Source organism: Mytilus edulis, chromosome 6, assembly GCF_963676685.1.
Source record: "Mytilus edulis chromosome 6, xbMytEdul2.2, whole genome shotgun sequence".
Lineage (NCBI taxonomy): Eukaryota > Metazoa > Mollusca > Bivalvia > Mytilida > Mytilidae > Mytilus > Mytilus edulis.
In genome coordinates, this window is record NC_092349.1 from 51,611,102 (window position 1) to 51,635,773 (window position 24,672).

At 32.5% G+C, this 24,672-nt stretch overlaps 1 protein-coding gene across 2 annotated transcripts in view; it reads left to right on the top strand.

Annotated features, from left to right (window-relative positions):
• LOC139529121 (fibroblast growth factor receptor 2-like) overlaps positions 1-23,282 on the top strand; it is a 47,155-nt gene extending 23,873 nt beyond the window's left edge. For both annotated transcript variants that reach the window (XM_071325432.1, XM_071325433.1), the window contains exons 10-15: positions 1,545-1,655; positions 4,620-4,816; positions 7,497-7,616; positions 12,144-12,214; positions 17,212-17,461; positions 19,280-23,282. In XM_071325432.1, coding sequence (XP_071181533.1) covers positions 1,545-1,655; positions 4,620-4,816; positions 7,497-7,616; positions 12,144-12,214; positions 17,212-17,461; positions 19,280-19,333 — 803 coding nt within the window. In that variant the 3' untranslated portion in view covers positions 19,334-23,282. The remainder of the gene's footprint in view (positions 1-1,544; positions 1,656-4,619; positions 4,817-7,496; positions 7,617-12,143; positions 12,215-17,211; positions 17,462-19,279) is intronic.
• Positions 23,283-24,672: the final 1,390 nt, after the last annotated feature.

Here is a 24,672-nt window from a genome sequence, read left to right on the forward strand (position 1 = left end):
AACCTGTTTCCCAACTTAGTTTATTTTGGCACCTTCTGGAGGAATGAAAAAAAGTGCACGGCAAAATCCTGGTAAGTTTTTATTTTTCTAAAACATAAAACATATTTGAAATTTATTTATCTAGGGCATGCCATGCCTGGAATTTTTTACAGATGCGCAGGTTTGTATGTACTCAGAGTAAATTTTGAGGTGAAAATACGGCCATTTTAGCCATAGGGTCCACATGAACCTTAAACGGACTCCATTACAGCGGCACTTCTGTATAATTTAGGAACTTCTGAGTATAGGAACTGAAGTGACTTCTCTTTCCAGGAATTTGAGTCTACAACCTTGGATTTTTTATTACTGAGCTAAACACATGCAGGAGACATAAAAATACCAGGCGTCCGATCGTCCGGTCTTGTTAGCACTCTCATGTGTACAATTCTTGTCAGATTAAGTGAAACTCATATCATAAGCAATGTCTTTGACAATTTTGAAAATAATTTGTAATCAAATATTTTTAACTAGTAATGTCCCTTTGAAATATAAATTGTAATGGAAATCCCATTTCATTTGCTGTGAAGCTTTTATTTCTTTTTAGATATTAAAAAGAAAAAGAAAAAGAAATAAAAGTTTTTTTTTTAGTTATTCCCTTGTTCCTTGGCCTTTAATAGATAAAATATGACATGTAATTTGCATGGCGGGGAATATTGGATCTTTGTTCTTTACTGAATGAAAATAAAATTAGTATTTGAACCTAAATAGAAACGGGAATTCATAAGCCTAGGACTTATCACGATCTATTACAAATTGATTTGTTTTATCATGTCGTTTACAATGTCGCAAGAAACGATATCAGGATATGGTGTTTTAGTTGTTAGTTACTATAGTCAAATGAGAAGCCATCCCTCCACTAGGTTCAATTTCAGATGAAACATGTCCACGGGTCTGCGTATCAGTCCTCTCCGCTTGCCTTAGCTGATGACATAGACTATTTATACGAACAAAAGTAAACTTGAAACACTATTCTGCGATTCATGTATCAAACTAAATTATCCTAAATGAAAGACCAGGCATACTGCTTCGAAAATGACTGGACGTTGTCCTCATATCCTCAGCCTTGTTACATTTTGATTCTTCCGAGTTAAACTGCTGTTTTTTTTATTTTTGTTTTGTCAAAATGATGTGGATGCTTGAGCATCTGAGCATACATGCAAGCTACGCCACTGCAAGGGGAAGGTTCCTGATCAATGTTTTTGAATGGGGACATATAGTAAATGGAACCCCTCTTTGTCCTGGGTTGGGACAAATTACTTTTGATTCATTAACATTAGTTTGATACCAATTTTCGTGGGTACAGGTGAACATTGAATTCAAATGTTCATTGAATAACATATTTTGAATAGGCTTTGAATACAGAGATTGGAAAACTTACAAAATCAATTATCCACGATTATGCAAGTTTTAAGCAATCCATGAAAATGAATGAATCCACAGTATTCTTTGAATGTGACCAATGGTTTTATCCATTAATAATTGTCAATATTGTTTAAATATTTTAGAGGATGCAACCGATAGAGAATTGACAGATTTAATGCAAGAAATGGAAGTGATGAAATTAATAGGATGCCATGAAAATATCATTAATTTCCTGGGATGTTGTACACAAAATGGTAAGTGGTGTACTTTAAGGGTTAAAAACGATCTTGGTCCAATGGGCAGCACTTGTTGTCTGTCGTCCATATATTCAATGTCCGTTAACTTTTTAAAAAATCTTCTCCTCAAATTACACAGGACCCATGCTCTGAGAAAACCATTAACTGCCCCCTGTCGGATTTGCTCCAAATGGTTTAGTTTCAGAGATATATACAAAAATCTGCATTTTACCCCTATGTTCCATTTTTATTCTTGTGGGCCATGAGGGTTGGAAGGTGGGGTCATCTGATACATTTTTTAAAGAAAAAACATATTAATTATTATGGTCAAGTATGGTTAAATGTGTCTCAGTAGTTTCATAGAAAGAAGATTACCCACACATATCAGATTTGCTCTAGGTGTAATACCACCATTGATTTTTCCCTATTAAAATTGAAAAAGGAAATGGGGAATGTGTCAAAGCGACAACAACTCGACCATAGTCTTTGTTAAATTTGCACTTTTAGAAAAAATGTCAGAATTTATCTTTGTTACAAATAAAGATATACTTGGCATGAGTAAAGTTTTATCCTGTCCAGTACTATAGAAAAAATTTAACATAACATTTGATTGCATACAAGAAAATAACCATCACTGGAACTTAACCAATCAAATTTCTCCACTTATTCCACCCCCTTAACACAGAATTGTCAACATTTTGATTTAGAGCTGGTAGAAATTTCTAATTAATTTTGATATTATTTGTCTCACTGGTTGTACACTTCACTGTAAAAATCTTTTTGAGAATGAGCAGGTGCAATTTTTTTCAATTTGAATTCATTGTCTAAAAGAAATGCACTACGAAATAACTGTGTGGGCCTAAGAAATAGATTCCGGAAATCTAGATTCTGTACTTTAGCAACTTTCCTGAATGATTTGCTGGCTTCAATTTGTCAAACTCAATCAAAGTAAAGGATTTACATCTTTAGTTTACAGAAATTCTTTTAAAATGTCATTTTGGCATTCTACGGCTATAATAAGCATTTTAAAGCAGTTTACATTTTATTTCTAAGTGACATGCTGACTTTCTATCTGACAGCTTTATTATTCCTGATATTTGTGTTTCTGTGCTTAATCAAATTTAATAAACCATTTGTGAACTCTGAATATAGAGAAATGTAGATTATCACATAAAAAAGTGCAGCATATCTTGTATTCATGGCTCTGGTTAAATGGTCTAATTGATGTATGTAAAATGTGAAGAGCTTTGTACATCAAATCTGTAGTCTATCACAAATATTTCACTAAATCTGTAAAAAAAGCACTTTACTATATTCAGTACACCTAGGCTACCATATTTTTATGCCCCACCTACGATAGTAGAGGGGCATGATGTTTTCTGGTCTGTGCGTCCGTCTGTCCTTCCATCTGTCCGTCCGTCTGTCCTTCTGTCTGTCCGTCCGTTCGTTCCTTCGTTCCTTCGTACCTTCAGGTTTAAGTTTTTGGTCAAGGTAGTTTAAAAAAGAAGATGTGGTATGATTGCCAATGTGAGAACTATCCACTATCCACAAAAGACCAAAATGACACAAACATTAACAATTATAGGTCACCGTACGGCCTTCAACATGCAATGAGCAAAGCCCATACCGCATATAGTCAGCTATAAAATGCCCCGATAAGACAATGTAAAACAATTCAAAGGAGAAAACTAACGGCCTTATTTATTTTAAAAAATGAACGAAAAACAAATATGTAACACATAAACAAACGACAACCACTGAATTACAGGCTCCTGACTTGGGACAGGCACAAGCATAAATAATGTGGCGGGGTTAAATATCCACCTGCATTGCAGAACACTGTTCGAGACTAGAATCGTTAGTTACTTTAATTATCCTTTACTTGATCGCATGCATTTTTTATCTACTTGCATGAAACTTTTATCAACACAATCTTATTCTCCTGCCTACGAATCCCTGTTTTATTTTGTATTCTATTGTATTTGATGTAACGTTGTATTAGAAAACGTCACAATACTCAAACGTCAAGCCAAACCATCGCACTTCAGCGAAAGGACCATCATACTTCAGCGCAGACCATCCCACTTCAGTGTGGCCATCAAATTTCAGCTTGACCATCCCACTTCAGCGTCCCCATCACACCTTCAAGTACTACATATATATTACAATGGAAAAGTTGGTCCTTCATATAGCAGCTAACAGTAATAGAAACTTTGTATTTTTGCAACATCAGAAGAACAGAAATTAGCAGATTGATTAATATGTTTTTTTTTTTAAAGTCACATGTAACGAGTGACTGGTGAAAAATAAAGTTTATCCAATTCTTGAACCAATGCATGTATATATCATAAACTTAGTCCTCTGTGCACATTTTTTATGGAAATATATCATATAATTGTCAATTTTTTTTCTTTCTGTCTGTTATGATTTAACAAATATGGAAGCTCATTACATGTCATGTTTTGACTCCGAATTTTACCTTGTCACCTTATAGTAAACAATCAACAAAAAAGCATGGATATGTTTTACATGTACAATCAAATAATAGTTTATTTCAGTGACAGAATCATGCATATTGCCATCACAGGATTTTTACACAATGGTTCACGCTAAGGTCACTTTGCATGCGGAAAATACGTTGGCAAATTGCTTCCTGGAAGCAATCAATTAAAAAATGTAAATTTTTTCTAAATGTGGACAAATTAAAGAATTTTCTTCAGAAAAAAATATATGTACATAGGTTTAATAATGAAAACTATCCATTTTGTTATAAAAAAACATTTGCATGTTTTTTTTAAATTTGAGGTTTCATGACTTTAAAGTTATTTATACAAGGATATCAAATATGTAATCTGATGATAATAAAGACATGATAAAAAGTAGACATATATGTGTACATGTGTATTCACAATTGTCAATCTTAGGTTAACCATGTTTTCTTGAAAACTATGAAGAAATTGTCAGAAAATTGTATAATTTCAGGGCCATTATATGTATTGGTTGAACTTGCTCCACATGGTAACATGCGAGACTACTTGAGATCAAGAAGACCACATAATTCTGCAGGATACAAAAAGCAAGATTTAGAAAAAGGCTCATTCAAACCATTAACAGAAAAAGACTTGATATCATATGCCTACCAGATAGCCAGAGGAATGGAATACCTGGCATATAGAAAGGTTAGATTTAGATTTAAACTTTTTTGTGAATAATTTTAGTTTATAGACCTTTAATGCTAATTTATTCTTTGATTAAAAAGATAAGAGTTATTATTATGTTATTAGAACATAAAGAGAATCTTCATAGCTTCATGATATTGTGCTTTTTGTCTAGCCTTCGACTTTAGTTGAAAAGGTGAGACATAGCAATCCTACATTCCGTCCACGTCAGCGACAGCTGTGTCCTCAAATATTCACTCTGTGGTTTAAAGTTTTTAAAATTTTAATAACTTTCTTAAACTATACTGAACTTCTACCAAACTTGGACAGAAGATTGTTTATGATCATAAATGAAGAAGTGAATTTTGTACAAAAAAAAAGTCCATTTATTCCGTATTTTACATACAAATGGACTTAAATTTTCTGCGGTGAAATATTACAATCACTCTGTGGTTTAACTTTTTAAAATTTTTACAACTTTCTTAAACTATACTGGGTTTGTACCAAACTTGAACAGAAGCTCGTTTATGGTCAAACGATAGTATCCAGAAGTCAATTTTGTAAAAATAAAGTTCCATTTTTTCCATATTTTACGTATAAATGGACTTAAATTTTCTGCAGTGAAACAATATATTCACTCTGTAGTTAAAGTTTTTAGAATTTCAATAACTTTCTTAAAATATCCTGGGTTTGTACCAAACTTTGACATTAGCTTGTTTATGATCATAAAACAGTAGCCAGAAGTAAATTTTGTAAAAAAATAAATCCATGTTTTTCTGTATTTTACTTTTAAATGGACTTATTACCCGGCCACGTCCACTTGTATTTTTTGTCCATCTGATGAGTTAAGCCTTTTTCAACTGATTTTTATAGTTCGTTCTTATGTTGTACTGTTCTACCACTGTCCCAGATTAGGGGGAGGGTTGGGATCCCGCTAACATGTTTAACCCCGCCACATTATTTATGTATGTGCCTGTCCAAAGTCAGGAGCCTGTAATGCAGTGGTTGTCGTTTGTTTATGTGTTACATATTTGTTTTTCGTTCATTTTTTTTCATAAATAAGGCCGTTAGTTTTCTCGTTTGAATTGTTTTACATTGTCTTATCGGGGCCTATTATAACTGACTATGCGGTATGGGCTTTGCTCATTGTTGAAGGCCGTACGATGACCTATAGTTGTTAATGTTTGTGTCAATTTGGTCTTTTGTGGATAGTTGTCTCATTGGCAATCATACCACATCTTCTTTTTTATATTAGATCTTCTGCTAGGAAACAACACATTCACTCTGTGGTTTAAGTTTTTGAAATTTTAATGACTTTCTTATACTATTTCTAATTTGCACAAAATAGATATAGGAAGATGTGGTGTGAGTGCCAATGCGACAACTCTCCATCAAAATAACAATTTATAAAAGTAAACCATATGCATTATAGGTCAATGTACAGCTTTCAACCAGGAGCCTTGGCTCACACCGAACAAACAGCTATAAAGGGCTTCAAAATTACTAGTGTAAAACCATTCAATCAGGAAAACCAACGGTCTAATATATATAAAAAAAACAAGAAACGAGATACATGTATAAATCACATAAACAAACGACAACATCAGATTCCTGACTTAGGACAGGTGCAAACATTTGTAGTATGATTAAATGTGTTAATGATACCAAACCTTCTCCCTTTTTCTGAAACAATAGCATAACATCAAAACATAGAAAACCACACGATAAAATATCAATTGGAAGGCTTATAACTCAATCAAAAAACATAAATTAGCACACTATGAACGAATAAATTTGAACTGCGATACCTGAATGCAAATGTACAGTTAATAAAATATTAGGGACAAACATTCAAGGCCAAAAAGCAAACAAATAAGTCCAAACAAAGCCATGGCAAGACACCACCATGAAATATTTAACCCTTCGAAAATAATCACTTTTTTTGAAGAAAAAAAGAAGTGAAAATTAGTAGATATTCCAAATAATCAAAGCTGGTTTAAAAAATCAAATCAAGACAAGATCCATATAAAATAACAAAAAAACATTATGAAAAGTATCAACAAGTTATATTAACAAGAAAATACGATTTGAGAGTACTGACAGCTAGTTAAAAGCCAAAAACAATTAATAATAGAAAAAATCATGCATCAGAGACTGTATTTAAGCTTGTTTATGATCAAAAGCTAATATCTTAAAGGAAATTTTGTTTAAATGGTCAGTTGAACCCTTAAGGAGTTATTGCCCTTTATAGTCAAATTTTTTTTTAACAATTTTCATTAAACTTTGGTAAATTTTGTTTAATTTTACAAAATATTTTCCTCTCTAACAAATGGGCCAAGTTTATATAGAAAATTGTAAGTAGCAAGAATGTTCAGTAAAGTAAGATCTACAAACACATCACCATCACCAAAACACAATTTTGTCATGAATCCATCTGTGTCCTTTGTTTAATATGAATATAGACCAAGGTGAGTGACACAGGCTCTTAAGAGCCTCTAGTCTGAATTTTTTTTGTTAGCTTCATATTTGGTAAAAAGCTAAACTGAAAAATGCATGTTTTGTCAGCTTGTAGTGGTAAAAAATAATTTCTTTGTGATTGCTCATATAGAGAATAGATAAGTAACACTAGAGCACTCCTTCTTGTATGGACAAAGAGGTCAAGTTTAAGTATGATTTAATAGTTTTTGTTTTTCTATTACAGTGTATTCACAGAGATTTAGCTGCAAGAAATGTGTTAGTTGCTGAAGATGTCCTAAAAATTGGAGATTTTGGTTTGACCAGAAATCTTACCAATGTGGATTATTACAGAAAGACTGGAGATGTAAGACATTTAAAGCTCACCTGGCCCTATGGGTCAAGATAGCTTTTCTCAATACTTTGTGTCAGTTGTCTGTCGTTGTCATTGTCCATTACTTTTTACAAAAATCTTTTTCTCTAAAAACTAATAAACCAAATGTTACCAGACTTGGACTTAATCACTATTGGTATAAGTTTAGAAAATTGTGTCTTAAATTTAAGACCCTGACTATCAAAAATGTCTGTCATGGCTAAAAATATAACAAAGGGGTAAAATGTAGTTTTTGGCTGATATCTCTGGAACTAAAACATCTACAGTAAATCTGAAATGAGTTGAAATGTTCATCAGGCTTTGATCTATCTGCCCTGAAATTTTTGAACAAAAACTAAAGGTGTAATACGACCATTGATTTCCCCCAATCAGTCTGTTTAATTTGCACTTTTCATAAAAAATTTGACATGACATTTCATTGCATATAAGAAAATAACCATCACTTGAAGTTAACCAATCAAATACCCCCTTATTTAATATGTGTTATACGCTTTCCAAAGTTTCCAAAAAATTCTACTGAAACCCAAAATAAAAAGTAATGGTTTTTAGCTCACCTGGCCTAAAAGGCCATGTGAGCTTTTCTTATCACTTGGCGTCCGTCGTCGTTGTCGTCGTTAACAATTTTTCAAACATCTTCTCCTCTGAAACTACTGAATGGATTTGAATGAAACTTAGCATGATTGTTCCTTAGAGTATCCTGCACAAAGTGTGCGCTTCGATTTTTGATCCGTCAAAAAACATGGCCGCCGTTACCTAAAATAGAACATAGGGGTCAAATGCAGTTTTTGGCTTATATCTCGAAAACGAAAGCATTTAGAGCAAATCTGACATGGGGTAAAAATGTTCATTAGGTCAAGATCTATCAGCCCTGAAATTTTCAGATGAATCAAACAAACCATTGTTGGGTTGCTGCCACTTAATTGGTAATTTTAAGGAAATTTTGCAGTTTTTGGTCATTATCTTGAATATTATTATAGATAAAGATAAACTGTAAACAGCAAAAATGATCAGCAAAGTAAGATCTACAAATAAGTTAATATGACCAAAATTGTCAATTGACCCCTTAAGGGGTTATTGTCCTTTAATGGCAATTTTTCTCAATTTGTTCATCATATTTGCTAACTTTAAAAAATCTTCTCCTCTGAAACTACTGAATGGATTTAAATGAAACTTAGCATGATTGTTCCTTAGAGTATCTTGCACAAAGTGTGCGCTTCGATTTTTGATCCGTCAAAAAACATGGCCGCCGTTACCTAAAATAGAACATAGGGGTCAAATGCAGTTTTTGGCTTATATCTCAAAAACGAAAGCATTTAGAGCAAATCTGACATGGGGTAAAAATGTTCATTAGGTCAAGATCTATCAGCCCTGAAATTTTCAGATGAATCAAACAAACCATTGTTGGGTTGCTGCCACTAAATTGGAAATTTTAAGGAAATTTTGCAGTTTTTGGTCATTATCTTGAATATTATTATAGATAAAGATAAACTGTAAACAGCAAAAATGATCAGCAAAGTAAGATCTACAAATAAGTCAATTTGACCAAAATTGTCAATTGACCTCTTAAGGAGTTATTGCCCTTTAAAAACTTTTTTCACAATTTGTTCATCATGTTGACTTACTTTAAAAATCTTCTCCTTTGAAACTGCTGTATCAATTTCAGCCAAACTTAGGCTAAATGAGTTTCAGAGTTTCAGAGTATCTAGTATAAATTTTATATTTCATTTCCTTGTATGTCAAGAAACATAGCTCCTATGGCTAAAATAGAACATAGGAGAAATTGATTTTTTTTTGGCTTTTGAAGAGAATAGGACGATTTCAAGAACATTTAAATAAATTGAAAAGCCAAAATAATCATTGATGAGAGATTAAACCAAAAAAATTCAGGTGAGCGATTCAGGCTCTTGAGAGCCTCTTGTTTGAAATACCAAAGATAAATGTTAACCTCCCATACATGTTTAATGTACTGTAATAAAATATAGGATTAATTACCTGCAACTGTCAAATTCAAGGGAACATACTTTATGCCCCAGTTTTCCAGTCTGGGCATCTGTCTGTCTGTTCTTCCATCTGTTCTGCTCCAGGTTTAAGATTTTGAAGTCCAATCAACTTGAAACTTAAAACACACTTTCCCTATGGTATGATCTTTCTAATTTTAATGCCAAATTAGATTTTTACCCAATTTCATGGTCCATTGAACATAAAAATGATAGTGCAAGTGGGGCATCTGTGTACTCTGGACATATTTTTTGTTAGAAAATACATTGAAATTAAACTATGACACATGATTCGGTATTAGCCAATCAACTAATTACTATATAATGTAAGGTATAAAAATAAGATTTCAGTTCAGTTAAGAATTCAACACAAAGTATTATAAATTCATATTGTTAACATTATGTTATAGATAATGCTTATTTTAAGGTTTTTCTTGTCCTAGAACACCCTGAGGGGTGTCAGGATTGATCAAATGAAAGACCGACCGTAGGGAAGTCTTTCTCTGAGCAATCCTGACAACCCGAGAGGTGTTCTACGACAAGAAAAACCTTAAAATATGCATTATCTGACTTATATAGCGTAAAAAAAAAATTAGTTTTTATAAAGATTTGCAAAATTTAGTATCCTATTTTAAGTGGGATATTCCTTTCTAATGCGTTCAGGTTTTAATACACCCTACGACTCAGTTAGAATGTGAAATAAAACTCACAAATTAATCTAGATATAAATCTTTTAAAAAATATTATCCATACACAATAAGAATATTACTCAAATACTGTAACTGCATGAAGTAAGACACAAATGTATTGTTACCATCCGATAACGGTGTATGACAAATACAAGACACATTGTAAGTAACTTATTGTACCACTTAGTTTATGGAAAAGGGGGAGGGGTATGGTTTTTTTTTCTATTTGAAATGTCATTTCTATCGCGGAAAAGTGGTTATTTTTTTAACAATTTTTAACCGGATTTTTGTGACAAAAATGTCGGTTATTGATTTAGGGATGTACGGCGGGCGGGCGGGCAGTCTGGCTGGCGGGCGGGCGGCAATCAAATGTTGTCCGTGCATTAACTCATGAACCGTTCAACCAAAGCTTTTAAAATTTTAATATGTTGTTACTGACAACTAAATGAAGGTCAAGTTCAATAATGGCGATTTTGACTTTTACCGTTCAGGAGTTATGGTTCTTGAAAGATTGAAAAATGAAATTTCCAGTCGTGTATGTGCATTTACGCATGAACTGTTCTACCAAAGCTTCCCAAATTTTAATATGTTGTTACTGATGACAAAATGGAGGTCAAGTGTAATAATGATGATTTTGACTTTTACCGTTCAGGAGTTATGGTTCTTGAAAGATTGAAAAATGGAGTTTCCAGTCGTGTCCGTGCATTTATGCATGAACTGTTCTACCAAAGCTTCCAAAATTTGAATATGCTGTTACTGATAACAAAATGGAGGTCAAGTTAAATAATGACGATTTTTACTTTTACCGTTCAGGAGTTATGGTTCTTGAAAGATTGAAAAATGGTGTTTCCCGTCGTGTCCGTGCATTTTCTCATGAACCATTCAGCCAAAGCTTTTGAAATTTTAATATGTTGTAACTGATGACAAAATAGAGGTCAAGTTCCATAATGACGATTTTGACTTTTACTGTTCAGGGGTTATGGTTCTTGAAAGATTGTAAAATGGCGTTTCCATTCACGTTGTTGCATTTACTCATGAACCATTCAATCTAAGCTTTTCAAATATTATTATTTCAAAATGTTGATACTGATGACAAAATGGAGGTCAAATTTGATATTGATGATTTTCACTTTCACCATTCATCAGTAATGGTTCTTGTGATATTGCCAGAACACAAATAAATGTAAATAAATCCGGTTTGCTGTCGTTGTGACAGCCTCTTGGTTTTTTTTGCTTTTGAAGAAAATAGGACAATTCAAAGAACATTTAAATAAATTGAAAAGCCAAAATAATCATTGATGAGAGATTTAACCAAAAAAATTAAGGTGAGCGATTCAGGCTCTTGAGAGCCTCTTGTTATTTATGAAAGTCTGTATTAAAATTCATCTCATGTATATGATAATGTTTCTTTATTGTAGCGATAAATTAACAAAGCTTCACGTTATTTGTTTCTAAAATTAAAATGCGGGCAATGAAGGTTTCTTTTTCATCTATCATCGATTGAACTTTAAAATATAAATTTCCAAATCAGCAACAAAAAACTATCAGACGAATAAAATTTTGAAGTAAATTATAGATTGCATTTTTATAAAGGAAAATAATGACCTCACACAGGTTATTATTTTATGCCTTTGAGCATATTTCATTGAAACATGGTATCGTCAGGGTTGATTCTGAAAAAGAATGACCTGTCGTTCTGAAAGAAAATAACTCCATATAGGTATATAAAACCTAAACATGCATATATACTTTGGCCATTGGATTTTAAGCAGCCATCATGCAATAAGTATTAATGGATAATGTTTTTATTGCAGGGTCGACTACCTGTGAAATGGATGGCTCCAGAGGCATTATTTGACAGAAAATATACTTCCAAGAGTGATGTGTAAGTTAATTATTCAAGTTGTTGTTTTCACTTCTAACAAAAATACATGTTAAATGTTATCTTCAGAAAGATATAAAGTCGGGGGCGGATCCAGCCAATTTAAAAATGGGGGTTCCCAACCCAGGACAAAGGGGGTGTTCCAACTATTTGTCCCCATTCTAATGCATTGATCTGCCAAAAAAAAGGGGGGGTTTCAACCCCCGAAACCCCCCTCTGGATCCTCCAATGTAAAGTTGATTGTTTTAAAAACATTAACAAAGAACAAAAAATTTGTTTTTTGGTGTTTAAATGCCACATTATAAGTACTGCTTTTGGAAAATTTAGTTGCTGCTATTTTTTAGCTCACCAGCTTTTGGCCCCATGTGAGCTTATGCCATCACTTGGTGTCTGTGGTCTTCTGTCTAGATTCATATTTCAAAAATCTTATCCTCTGAAACTACTAGGCCAAATATCTTCAACCTTTAAATAAATGTTTCTTAAGGTATCTAGTTTATAAAAGGTGTCAAATGCCTATTCTGGCATATTTCTCAAAAACTAAAGCTTTTACTTAGCAAATCTGACATGGCGTAAAATTGTTCAATTCGTCAAGATTTATCAACCCTGAAATTTTCAGACAATTTTTAATAACCCATTATTGGGCTGCTGCCACGCAATTTTTGCAGTTTTCATACAACCGCATAAATTGTGAATTTTTTGGTTGTACATGTATATAGGTATCATGTTGGCCTCGGCGTCAATGTCGTCGTTGTTGGTGTCCGAAGACATTTGGTTTTCGCACTCAAACTTAAGTAAAAGGAAATAGAAATCTATGAAATATATACACAAGGTTTTTGACCACAAAAGGAAGGTCGAGATTGATTTTGAGAGTTTTAGTCCCTACAGTTTAGGAATTAGAGGCCAAAAACAGGTCCAAAATAAGCATTTTTCTTGTTTGTTGCTCAATAACTTTAGTATAATTATATGGAAATCTATGAAATTTTAACACAAGGTTTATGACCACAAAAGGAAGATTTGAATTGATTTTGGGAGTTTTGGTCCTTATCAATTCGGGGTCAAAAGGGTCCAAAATTAAACTTTGTTTGATTTCATCAAAAAATTAATTATTTGGGGCTCTCTGATATGCTAAATCTAACCGTATATTCAGATTCTTTATTTTTGGTACTGTTTTCAAATGGGTCTACATTAAGGTCCAAAGGGTCCAATGCTTTTCAAGTGTGAAAAACATCAACAAAATTTATACATAATCGGGAATGTCCTTCTTAAAATACTCTTCGTCTCACACCGTAACTATATATAATACTTTAGCTATTTGACCAACGATGTATAAAAAAATTGAACAAATATAATGTCATCTTTCCCTATTTTTTAATGTAATTATAAGTCTGTTTCAACTGGAAAGAATACCCCTAAAGCGGACAAGCAGTTTATTCTTTAAATTGCTGTCATTGAATATCAAGAGAGAAAATAAATTCTGAAATTGATTTGAAACTTTGATACTCTATAGTTTTCCTGGGAAATATTCACATCCCTCAAGGATTATTAGTGTACTTCTAGTTGCGTACATATTACATACATGTCGGAACAATTGTGATGATGATGAATTTCTTCCTTTTTAGCTCACCTGTCCCGAAGGGACAAGTGAGCTTATGCCATCACTTGGCGTCCGTCGTCTGTCGTCGTCGTAAACTATTTCAAGAATCTTCTCCTCTGAAACTACTGGGCCAAATACTTTCAAACTTTAACTGAATGTTCCTTAGGGTATCTAATTTATAAATTGTATCCGAAGTTTTGATCTATCAACAAACATGGTCGCCATTGCTAAAAATAGAACATAGGGGTCAAATGCAGTTTTTGGCTTATAACTCAAAAACCAAAGCATTTAGAGCAAATCTGACATGGGGTAATATTGTTTATCAGGTCAAGATCTATCTGCCCTGAAATTTTCAGATGAATCAGACAACCTGTTGTTGGGTTGCTGCCCCTGAATTGGTAATTTTAAGGAAATTTTGCTGTTTTTGGTTATTATCTTGAATATTATTATAGATAGAGATAAACTGTAAACAGGAATAATGTTCAGCAAAGTAAGATTTACAAATAAGTCAACATGACGGAAATGGTCAGTTGACCCCTTTAGGTAGGAGTTATTGCCCTTTATAGTCAATTTTTAACCATTTTTCGTAAATCTTAGTAATCTTTTACAAAAATCTTCTCCTCTGAAACTACTGGGCCAAATACTTGCAAACTTTAACTGAATGTTCCTTAGGGTATCTAGTTTGTAAATTGTATCCGAAGTTGTGATCTATCAACAAACATGGTCGCCATTGCTAAAAATAGAAAATAGGGGTCAAATGCAGTTTTTGGCTTATAACTCAAAAACCAAAGCATTTAGAGCAAATCTGACATGGGATAATATTGTTTATCAGGTCAAGATCTATCTGCCCTGAAATTTTCAGATGAATCAGACAACCTGTTGTTGGGTTACTGTCCCTGAATTGGTAATTTTAAAGAAATTTTGCTGTTTTTGGTTATTATCTTGAATATTATTATAGATAGAGATAAACTGTAAACAGGAATAATGTTCAGCAAAGTAAGATTTACAAATAAGTCAACATGACGGAAATGGTCAGTTGACCCCTTTAGGAGTTATTGCCCTTTATAGTCAATTTTAGACCATCGGCCTCAGTGAATATCAGTTTTCCAAAAGTCAATAAAACCGCATATTTACCTCATCAAAAGACAGTCAATTGTATAATATCGACCTGTATTTAAATCTCTTCTTCTTCTTCTTCTTTTTGTATACAATAGTCTATTGACATTTGATGATTACATACTGTTGGCATACGTGGACTAGTCATTTTACAAAACTTTTACCCCAATTTACGCAAAATGTATGTTTCTTTCTTATGCTTTATGTAAACATGTATATATTTTAATTTGCGCTATAGTTCCTTAACTTATTATCCAGGCATATATACGAATGGTCGACAAGTGCGTACATTTTTTTAAATCAATATTTCTGGCATGTTCCAATCTGTCCTTCACCATTGACAACAAGTATATATTACATTTTACCAAATTTACCCTTGGAAAAAATATGTATATAGATTTTTACTTCATCAAATCTGTTGGTTTTTTTTGGTATTATTTATATTTTTATAAATAATTTTCTTTTCACCAGAAATGTTATTCATAAACAAGCGTATGAGTTTAGTAATGACTATATATTATATCACTTTCGGACACGCAAGATAGAGATGTATATTATACACCTAATAGTTCAAAATTGAAAGATATAAGTTATCGGCCGTGTACACTGATCAATACCCTAAGAAGTGAAACGATGCATGCATTTGCAAGCTCGACAGGAAATCGCTGTCCATGTATTTAGATTTTTATACGACCGCAAAAATTTTAATTTTTCGTCGTATATTGCTATCACGTTTGCGTCGTCGTCCGAATACTTTTAGTTTTCGCACTCTAACTTTAGTAAAAGTTAATAGAAATCTATGAAATTTTAAAACAAGGTTTATAACCACAAAAGGAAGGTTGGGATTGATTTTGGGGGAATTAGGGGCCAAAAAGGGCCCAAATAAGCATTTTCTTGGTTTTCGCACTATAACTTTAGTTTAAGTAAATAGAAATCTATGAAATTTTGACACAAGGGTTATGACCACAAAAGAAAGGTTGGGATTGATTTTGGGGATTTTAGTTCAAACAGTTTAGGAATTAGGGGCCAAAAAAGGGCCCAAATAAGCATTATTTTTGGTTTTCGCACAATAACTTTAGTATAAGTAAATAGAAATCAATGAAATTTAAACACAAGGTTTATGACCACAAAAGAAAGGTTGGGATTGATTTTTGGAGTTGAGGTCTGAACAGTTTAGGAATAAGGGGCCAAAAAGGGGCCCAAGTAAGCATTATTCTTGGTTTTCGCACCATAACTTTAGTAAAAGTCGCTTTATTTTTATTTCATTATAAACTAGAGATCATTCTGATTTCAGTGATATCTAGTTTTATACAAGTATCTTTATTAATCCTTCCACCACTAAGGGTCACTCATGCATAGTCCCTAAAATATTATGTCATAGAAAAAAAACTGTTGATTGCACCCTTGTGTAGGTGAACTCAACTCCAATCTTAATTAACTAGGGAAAAGTGCCATTATTGGATATTAATAAAAACATAAAAAAGAGAACTGTTTTGAACAGAGGATTTTATTTTATAGCCTAAAATACTGAAAGATTTGAACAAACAGTGAAATGATTCCAGATTCTAAAGAATTTGTGTTAGCATTTATAAGAAACATGATGTAGATGTTCTGGAAATTAAGTCTTACGAAAACAAAGGTCAAAAGACTGATACTATAGTTTAATTCAACTTGTTTCATATTGTACTGTACAATGCACGCCATGTGACAAAATCGTCGCGTGTAAACTATTAAAAAAGCGTGTATTACACGCGAATATCATGTCACTTGACATGTATGCCTGTACATCATCTTAAGGTGGTACCTAACACTACAGGGAGATAACTCTGTAAAATCAGCAGAACGTTTTAATGACATTGTGTTCATAAGGGAGTATTAAGCTTCTCAATGATCAAAATAAGTGTTTGTCAAACTGCTATATAACCAGTGTAATTTTTCTGATAAAACAGTTGGTTCAAACTTTTTGAAATTTTTATATTTTTGTCAAAGGGTCAAAGTAAATACTTTGTCAACATTTTAAGAAAATTAAAGGAGCCAAATTAATTTTAGTTAAAGTGTTGGGTACCACCTTAACGAATTTATATCACAGGTTCTACAGCAGTAATATTTTCCCCAAAAAAAGGCCTTACAGATACTTTATGATGACTGATTTTTATAGGACCTTGCTTCAAGTAAAAAAAAATTGCAAAGATGGTTGAAATAAAAGCATATTTTGATTCACTAAGTAATTTAAATTTATTCATAAATATATTAATCCTTGTTCTTTACAATTTTAATCTTTTTTTCATAGTTGGTCCTATGGAGTATTGTTGTGGGAGATATTTACACTCGGAGGGAATCCTTATCCATCTGTACCTGTGGAAAGATTATTTGAACTTTTAAAAGAAGGTCATAGAATGGGCAGACCTCCATATGCTTCAGAAATAATTAATAAAACGATGCTGTCCTGTTGGCATGAGAATCCATCAGGGCGACCATCTTTCAATAACCTTGTTATTGATTTTAATCAAATGTTGACCTCTATGGACAACAGAGGTGAAGTAAGTATTTATTCTATAATTATGGAATTATCAGAAAAAATAAATAGTCAAAATGGTTTTTTTTATAAATTCATTTAAAGTTTGATATTTACTTTATAAATCTTGTTCCCAAATATATGTCTATATTATACAAATGTCAGTGTAATTATGTATGTATTTTCTGTTAGGCCAGGGTTTTTCAATTTTGCTGGTTTACATATTTTTCACATTAAAAAGTCAAGTTGGTCGGTAGGAAAAAAAAGTAAAAAATATCTTTCAAGACCACAAATATGTAAAAAAAAATATGTTTCACATTTCTAGCAATATGAGTGGTATGCTATTTTGTCATCATTTCTTAAATTCGTTATCCTTGAAATATAATTACTCAACAGTTATAAACAAAAAATGCATGGTATTCTCATCCAAGTTTTGTCCACAGACAAAGACAACATTATATTGTCATTTCACAAACAGATCCTCATAGTTGTCTTCCTGGAATTCATCAGTTGTCATGCATTCCTGTTTGAATATCAATAATGTGGTCATTTTAATAAATTTCCTGTTACAAAACTTTGAATTTTTCGAAAAACTAAGGATTTTCTTATCCCAGGCATAGATTACCTTAGCCGTATTTGGCACAACTTTTTGGAATTTTGGATCCTCAATGCTATTCAACTTTGTACTTGTTTGGCTTTATAAATATTTTGATATGAGCATCACTGATGAGTCTTATGTAGACGAAACGCGCGTCTGGCGTACTAAATTATAATCCTGGTACCTATTTGATATCCAAAAGGAAGATTTTTATTTTTTTATTATTTATGAAACAAGAAAATTCCAAATTATTTTAACTTTAACTTGACGACTTCCATGTTTTGACAGGTTCATTTAATCTTTGAGATGATACATCTTATGGAATTATGACAAAAAAGTGAAACAAACTTATTGTTATGGGTTTTGAACACAGGTTTCTCTCATCAAAATTATTTGGCTATTTTTAGCTCACCTAGCCTGAACTTTTACAAAAATCTTCTCCTCTGAAACTACTGGGCCAAACTTAACCAAACTTGGCCACAATCATCATTGGGGTAAAGTGTTTAAAAGATATAACCAAAATGGCCTCCATAGCTAAAGATAGAACATAAGGGTAAAATGTAGATTTGGCTTAAATCTCTGAAACCAAAGCATTTACATCAAATCTGACATGGAGTAATATTGTTAATTAGGACAAGATCTGTCTGCCCTGACATTTTCAAATGAATCAGACAACCTGCTTCTAAATTAGTAGTTTTAAGTAATGAACTCAAAATCGTTCAATTTTTTTTATGTCATGTTTTGAAATCCCGGACATGCGCAGAAATGTACAATGTACTTTCTTTTTCCGGTCTCGTTTGTATGAAACTTTGAGTAAAATATATATTTATCAGTCTAGTATAAAATAGGAAGGAACGCGCAATACCAATTTCATTTTTAATAATTCCTTGATATGAAAAAATGTTACCTGATGATAGCGTTTCTTTGTTTACATTGCATATGACGTCATAATTAAAATAACGTCACAACTAAAATCCTTAACAACAGAACCAAAATCGGAAACGTTAAGGTATTTCCGTTTCTTTTTTTTTAACAAATGTTTAAGTTACAAAAAAATAATTCATACAGACTTCGTCCCCATTTACAGGTAATGCCTGCCTCATATTAGTTTTAAGTAAACTTTGCCATTTTTAGCTCACCTGGTCTGAAGGGCCAAGTGAGCTTTTCTCATCACTTTGCATCCTGCATCGTTAACTTTTAACTAAAGTTGTAATACTTCTTCAAATAATTTTTTTTTTATTTCAGGAATATCCAAATCTAGATGAATGTAACAGTATACATCCCATCATATCATCATGATCATAGTCTCTCTCATGTACGAGGCATTCACTGACAACTGTGTTTTATACTAATAGGCAGTGATTGTTTCATTATCTCAATCATCTAGATCTGATCTCTAATGTGCAACCTCATTGACACCAAAGACAAAGAAATACTACTAGTATTAGAAATCCAGTGTCTGTGATTTTTTTTGTGATTTGTGTTGACAAGGATAAATATGTTTAATCATGTAAAGTACAGGAACTTATTTCAAATGGAAATGTCCAAAGTTTTTGATGGGAATTTATATCAATTGTGACGAAAATGCGTTCAAATGACGACAAACGAACTTCAAATTGTGATCTTTTGAGAAATAATGAAATTCAAATGCGAACTGTCCGGGAGTATTAAACAAATTATTTAGATCAAATGACGAAACTATACGTCTGGTTGTTGAAATGCCAACTGACTAATTTTACAGCAAAAATGTTGTTTTATAGTTATGATCTGTAAAATTTTCATCATTTTTCCACATTTTTTATATTAAATTTTACAACAAAATTAAGCTAACAATACACAGGATTGTCAATATAGTTTTTTCTGTTTTATCATTCTGAAAGTAGAAATTATGCAGGCACAATACTGTTTTTTATTGGCTCATGCTTTGCAACATTATACACTATTTTATATATGATTTTGGTTATACTGTTGAATTACTTGAGTATACATTTCAATGAATACAAATTTTGATTATTTAGAAGAATGAAAATAAGTAGAACTTGGACCTGTGTATGCAAAAAAATGAACGCTCTAATTGAAAAAGATAGTTAAGTTTAAAATACAATTTAAGACATATAACACTAGGAAAAAATGATGTGCAAATATAAAAAAGAAGATGTGGTATGATTGCCAATGAGACAACTATCCACAAAAGACCAAAATGACACAAACATTAACAATTATAGGTCACCGCATGGCCTTCAACAATGAGCAAAGCCCATACCGCATAGTCAGCTATAAAAGGCCCTGATAAGAAAATGTAAAACAATTCAAACAAGAAAACTAACGGCCTTATTAGGAATGATGAATCAAACAAAACAAAAACAGCCTGTGTCAAATGGGTACAAATCATGCAATGGAACAAAGTATTAATGTAATCATGATACAAATTATGGACCACTTGGTGTATATAACGTGACGGTACCCAAATTGCACCTATTTTGACAGTTTTTTCACCTACGTTTTTTTATGATAAAGACAAAAATTTCCATTCTGTGTTTATTTTGTAGCCATATCCTTCTTTATTATAGAAGTACACCAATTTCATTTTTAATCCATATGGAATCATAGAAAAATTGGTCTAAACTGACCTCCAAACCATCAATGATTCTGAAATGAGGAGTACCCAAATTGCATCCATGCTTAAATTCGCACTGTCAAAATTCTAATAACAGAGCTTTTTTTTAATTTCTTCAAATATTTTGAACAATTGGATATTTGTCAATGTTTACTCTTTATTTTTTTTTAAATGGATACTTGTAACATATTGTATTTGATCATTTTAAAAAGATGACGTTTTGATGACGTCGCATGGTGACGTTTCAGTACATTTTGCTTTTTTAGTAAACACTTCACCTGTTGATAAATACTGTGAACGTTTTGTGCATATCTAAATAGTTTTACCTATGTTGAAAGATGTGCATAGTATCAAATCATAAAAATACAAATAGTTTACGGTCTCTAGGAAATCTTGTTAGATTATTTTTACTATTTTGGCTTAATAGGTGCAATTTGGGTACTCGGTGCAATTTGGTTACCGTTACGTTATATATATATGACCAGTATGTATTATTATGTTGATGCAGTATATTTACAATTAGTAAATTTTATGATTCTGAAGTACAGTGTTTATTTTTAGACTTGACAATCAAATAATGTAAATGTTTTCTATTTGTGTTCATTGTTAAATTTTGGCCAGGTGATGCCATCTGTTACTTACATTTTATTTCACTTGTTAAAACCTTATGTATCAATGTTGATCCTCTTTCATGGTTTTCGTTGAGCCTGCGACTTTTGTCGTTGGTTGCAGTGTCCACAAATATTCACTTTGGGGTTAAAGATTTTAAAATTTCAATAACTTTTCTTTAACTATCCTGTATTTCTACCAAATTTGTTTAAACTTTGCGATTTTGAATTTTATGCAGTCATGTTAAAACTGGGTTACTTCAAAGAAAAAGAGGGAAACATGCTCTTATGCATATAAGTTGATGTATTTGTGCCTGTACTACAGTCTTTACCATGCCCAACTTTCTGGTTCACTTTGGTTTAGTATAATTTTGATTATTTTTGTCAAATAAGCTTTGACTGTGTAAATTTTCATTTAAATTCATACATGTGTACATATTAAAGAATCATAGCAGATGCAGTTTAGCAAGAGGAAATGAGAAGTTTAAGGTAAATGAAATGTGTTTAAGACAACCGTATGCTAAGCTTTTATCCACACACGGTACCAATAATAGCCAATTGCCTAAGGTTGCTTTGACCCGAATCCCCAGGTGGTAAAAGGTGGGACTATTTTAGTTGAGTTCCAAAGTTATGGTAGGGTGAAACAACCTCCTTTATTCTGCAATGCATAAAAAAAAATCCCCTCGGGAAAGGTTTTGTCCACACTTAGTACAAATGATGGGACCAAGGTGGGTAAGGTTTTATAAGGTTTAAAGTTTGGGTAGTGTTACCACCTCCCACCTTTAATTTATCAAAAATTCCCTACGGCACAGCTTTGTCAACAATAAGTACAAATGATAGGGAATTACCTAAGGTTGTTTGGACCCAACGACCAAGATGGGTAAAGTGTTTTAACTTTTTTATACGACCGCAAAAATTTTAATTTTTTGGTCGTATATTGGTATCACGTTGGCTTGTCGTCGTCGTCCAAATACTTTTGGTTTTCGCACTATAACTTTAGTTTAAGTAAATAGAAATCTATTCTATGCAATTTAAACAGCAAGACCATAAAAGGAAGGTTTGGATTGATTTTGTCAGTTTTGGTCCCAACAGTTTAGGAATTAGGGGCCAAAAAGGGCCCAAATAAGCATTTTCTTAGTTTTCGCACTATAACTTTAGTTTAAGTAAATAGAAATCTATGAAATTTTGACACAAAGTTTATGACCACAAAAGGCAGGTTGGGATTGATTTTGGGAGTTGATTGAGGTGCCAATTTGGGGTAGGGTGACCCTACCACTTCCCCTCTTTAATTTATAAAAAAAATCCCTGCGGCAAAGGTTTTGTCCTCATAAGGTTCAACTGGTAGGTTATTGCCTGGACCTATAAACCCAGGTGAGTTAAGCTATGGAAATATTTTGATTGAGGTCCCAAGTTAAAAGAATACATGACAGTTTTCAAATCCCATGTACAGAATAAGGATAAATCATGGATATCTAAAAAAGAGGGACGAAAGATACCAGAGGGACAGTCAAAATGCCAACGAGGTTCAGGTTTTCCTTTTCTTATCTTAAATGCTTCATGATAATATACAGCATTTTTATATTTAGAGAGCTTATATTCTTCTGCATTTTTTAATCTCCTCTATAAATAAAACTAACCTTTGAAGTACATTATCATAACATTAAAATAAATTGCAAAGATACCAAGTGGTCCAAAACAAGATATTTATAAATATCTTCGAAGTTGGGATTGAGAACTTTGTTTTCCTAAAACATATCTTTTTTGCAGTTAAGCAAGGTACTTAAATTGAAGAAAATACAGTTCTAAAATTAACATTGTTGACCTCAAGTAAAAATTGAATGTATAGTATAAAAAAAACAATAGAGCTGAAAAACGCTCAGTGGTCAATTGTGTGATTGAACAGTATTGAACATTTATTGAACATGTAAACATTTTGAGATGAACAGTTTTCGAATGATTTAATGTATTGTTATTCTTATCTGTTATTGATTATAGTATCTAATAAAAAAAAATATAAATCTTTTGCAATTTTCTTTATACATATGCATGTGCTTTATGGTTTCAAAAGGATTAGAAATGCGTTCATTATATATGTTCCGGACCATATGAGTATTTGGACCATACGGGTATGGTCATGACCATATGAGTATAATACTCGTTTGGTTATTAACGGGCCGGACCATATGAGTATTTGGACCATATAGGTATATTTTTTTTTTCAAATTACATTATAAAAGAGGGACGAAAGACACCAAAGGGACAGTCAAACTCATTAATCTAAAACAAACTGACAACGCCATGGCTAAAAATGTAAAAGACAAACAGAAAAACAATAGTACACATGACACAACATAGAAAACTAAAGAATAAACAACACGAACCCCAACAAAAACTAGGGGTGATCTCAGGTGCTCCGGAAGGGTATATGTTTCAATAATACAAAAACTTTATCTAAAAACATAACAATTTTTTAATTTTATAATCCAAAAACTTCGTAAAAATTGAATAATGATGCCATAGTTAGTTTTCATCGCTAGTTACATTCGTGCATGTAGGCTTGGTTGACATTCACTTCCACACGGTATCATAGCTTTGTGTCTCTGGTGGTAACTGTTGGTTCTTAGAGGTGAAATTACCCTAATAGAATATATGTACCCGTTTCAGCGCTCGACTGATACCCTGTTATTTATTCTTTCCTTATTCGCTTTTAATGCGCAGGGTATACGTTGCACCTTGAAATAAATCGTTTTTTAATTGTGTTCATTTCTCTGGTGGTAATAATGTGTTCTTATAGATGAAATATCCTTATTAGCGCGTATGTTCCCGTTCCAGCGCTCGGATAATACCCTGTTACTTATTCGTTCTTATTCGCTTTTAATGCGCAGGGTATACGTTGCACTTTAAAATAAATCGTTTTCTAATTGTGTTCATGTCTCTGGTGGTAACAATGTGTTCTTAGAGATGAAATTATCCTATTAGCGCGCATTCACCTGTTCCAGCGCTCGGTTAATACCCTGTTACCTATTTGATACTTATTCACTTATAATACGTTTGTTGTACGTTGCACCTTTTAGAAAAGGATTTTCAATTAAGTTCATATCTCTGGTGGTAATAATGTGTTCTAATCGATTTATTCCAAGGTGCATCGTATACCACGCGTATTAAAATCGAATAAGGAACGAATAAGTAACAGGGTATCAGTCGAGCGCTGAAACGGGTACATATGTTCTATTAGGGTTATTTCACTTCTAAGAACCGACAGTTACCACCAGAGACACAAAAATATTTCTTTTTTAAAGTGTAACGCATAACACACGTTTTAAAAGCGAATAAGGAACGAATAAGTAACAGGGTATCACTGAGTCGAGCGCTGAAACGGGAAGATATGTTCTATTAGGGTTATTTCACCTCTA